The sequence below is a fragment of the Otolemur garnettii genome, unplaced genomic scaffold (genome assembly GCF_000181295.1).
Source record: "Otolemur garnettii isolate 467f Iridium unplaced genomic scaffold, OtoGar3 scaffold00055, whole genome shotgun sequence".
Lineage (NCBI taxonomy): Eukaryota > Metazoa > Chordata > Mammalia > Primates > Galagidae > Otolemur > Otolemur garnettii.
In genome coordinates this window covers 4830117-4833116 of record NW_003852450.1, presented here as the reverse complement: position 1 = coordinate 4833116, position 3000 = coordinate 4830117, and the positions used below count along the sequence as shown (strand labels likewise).

At 38.7% G+C, this 3000-nt stretch overlaps 1 protein-coding gene across 3 annotated transcripts in view; it reads right to left on the bottom strand.

Annotated features, from left to right (window-relative positions):
• Positions 1-890: 890 nt before the first annotated feature.
• The window catches only part of PPP1R15B (protein phosphatase 1 regulatory subunit 15B), an 8896-nt gene continuing 6786 nt past the window's right edge, over positions 891-3000 (bottom strand). For 2 of the 3 annotated variants that reach the window (XM_003792240.3, XM_023514602.1), the window contains exon 2: positions 891-2220. In XM_003792240.3, the coding sequence (XP_003792288.1) occupies positions 1999-2220 (222 nt within the window). In that variant the 3' untranslated portion in view covers positions 891-1998. The remainder of the gene's footprint in view (positions 2221-3000) is intronic. The other variant, XM_012806592.2, reaches the window with a different exon arrangement.

Below are 3000 nucleotides of genomic sequence, written 5' to 3'. Positions count from 1 at the left end.
AAGCTTTTGGTTTTGACTGGGTATGGTAACTCATGCCTGTAATCCTAGCACTCTGGGAGGCCAGGGTGGGTGGACTGCTTGAGCTTAGTAGTTCAAGACCAGCCTGAGCAAGAAAGAGACCTGGTCTCAAAAAACAAAAAAAAATTTTTTTCAATTAGCCAGGAGGCTGAGGGTAGAGGATTGCTTGAGCCCAGGGATTTAAGGTTGCAGTCAGCTATCATGATGCCACTGTACTCTAACTGGGGAAACAGGGTGAGTCTCTATCTCAAAAAAAAAAATAGCTTATTTCAAGACAAATGATGCTTACTTACCAACTGACATAGGTGGTGCTTTGAAACTAACCTGTTTTCATAGTGTTATACCAAATTCTGTAAATGCATTCCCTACAATTACCAAAAGTGTAGGTACACAAAACACATAGAATAAGGGCTCTACAAAAGACTGACCAACTTTTATGGGTTGCACTCTCAGTGCTTAAGTGCATGAATATATAAACACTGGAGGCAGTTCTTAAAGCAAACCAGATAGAAATAAAATAAATGACCAGGTAGATTATAAACTGAGGTAGTAACCCTATAAGCACTTCTGTTGAAAAATTAATCCCCACAGTGAAATAAGCTCAAAATATTCTGCTTATGTTCTCCATTACCTGTGACACGAGGCACCTGGAAAAAAAACAAACTATTAAAGAGTTGGTTAAGAATCCCTCAGCCAACCAGATGCACACCTCATAAAGCTAATTAAATAAATCAAGCATGACTAGTCAATGCAAAGACTTCAATTCAAAAAAAGTAGACTTCCTAATTGCTGAATCTGTAATTCTATTCTTTCTGACAGTATGGGCCTTGACATTACCTCTCTTATTATTAAATTAGAATACAATAAATCCAGATATTGTTGAAGTTTATATTTTACATTTCAGCTTGAAAATTTAGAACTGCCCATTTCAAGTTTACAGTGTCATCCTGACAGGTTTTAAAAGTGACAGTGCTGAGGCTTGGTATTAATAACACTGGTTTTATGTTGAGAGCATACACAACAAAACCAAATTACTCTGAGATGTCTCCTGACATCCTCCTAGGAAAACACTAGGCTTTTGTTTAAAAAATAAATGCCTATGATACAATTAGTACTTTCTAGAGTGTTTTACAATTTGTACCTGTTATAAGGTACAAAGAAACACATTCAACGCGGAACCACAACATATACAGAACCATCTCCAAAGAACAATTTGCACAGAAATTGAATATGTTAGGTGTTAATATTTGGCAGACAGATACAGCTTTCCCAACGTAGCCAAGATTTTTGTGGCAATCCACAGAAACATCTTAGGTAGAACCTAATAAAAATCTACCACACATTTTTAACCAAATCCATTTTTACAAGGAAAAATAAGTGACACAAGATAATGTACTTTAAGTTAGTAGCATATATAAGATTATTTTTTTAAACATAAGAGAGCTAGGCCTAATCACAGAAATTAAAAAATATAGAGAAACATAGAAGCACACTGATTTCAAACAAGAAAGAGCACAAAGTTTTCAGACAGCATTATGTAACTTAAACTAAAACTGAAATGGGCTTTAGGCCCTATAAATATTATTTTCCAAGACAATTTAAGTTTTGAAAGTGCAAAAGGACAACTCTAAACAAGCAAAGGTCATTTAAAACCAACAATAAAGGGTGGCACCTGTGGCTCAAAGGAGTAGGGCGCCGACCCCATATGCCAGAGGTGGTGGTTTCAAACCCAGCCCTAGCCCAAAAAAAAACAACAAAAAAACCCCCAATCTCTTCATCATCAGGAATGACTTTAAACCTGAATGTTTCTAAGTGGGATATGTTGCCCAAAAAAAAAAAAAAAAAAATCAAATCACGGGATCCAAGTTACACTTCCTCTAAAAACAGGTCAAAAGACAGCTGCCAATTTTGTTTTTAAAAGAAACCTCTCAATAAGAGGTAATGTATGTTAGGGCAACAGGCTGTCATATGTAACTCATCTTAACATTGCTCAAAAACGTGAAGTCCTTTGAAGCATGTTCCCTGGAGTCTATTATATACTCTTTCTCTGTGCTCAAATGTCAAGCAATATCCAATAGCATCTTCTGTTTCTTGAATTCGTTTCTGGAACCTGCATCCATCCCTTGCAAATTCTTCCCATGGTCCTTTGCGATCCTCATCACCACTTATATAATACTCAGTAACTTCTTCAAGGAAGGTTACCTAAAAAGACAAAGACTAATTTTAATAACTCTAGGATCTCACAATTAGCATTAATGTCAATAACTCTTATGTTCCTAATTCTTTTAGAATATAGACTATCTTACAGGCCCAACTATATCTAAAGTTAATTTTTTTTTTTTTTTTGGTAGAGAGAGTCTCACTTTGTTGCCCTTGGTAGAGTGCCATGGTGTCACACAGCTCACAGCAACCTCCAACTCCTGGGCTTAAGCCTCAGGCTTAATTCTCTTGCCTCAGCCTCCCGAGTAGCTGGGACTACAGGCGCCTGCCACAACGCCCAGCTATTTTTTGGTTGCAGTTCAGCTGGGGCTGGGTTTGAATCCACCACCCTCAGTATATGGGGCCAGCAACCTACTCACTGAGCCACAGGCACCGCCCTAAAGTTAAAAATTTTTTTTAAAAGCCCTGGCATGGTGGCTCACACCTGTAATCCTAGCACTTTGGGTGGCGGAGGCAGGTGGATTGCTTGGGCTCAGAATTCTGAGACCAGCCTGAGCAAAAAGAGACCCTCATCTCTACTAAAAATAGAAAAACTGGTACCATCTATAGCTCAGTGAGTGGGGCACTGGCCACATACACTGAGGGTGGTGGGTTCAAACCCAGTTCGGGCCAGCTAAACAACAATGACAACTGTAACAACAACAACAAAAAAAATAGCTGGGCACTGTGGCAGGTACCTGTAGTTCCAGCTATTTGGGGTTCTGAGGTAAGAGAATCACTTAAGCCCAAGAGTTGGAGGTTGCTGTGAGCTGTGAGCTGTGA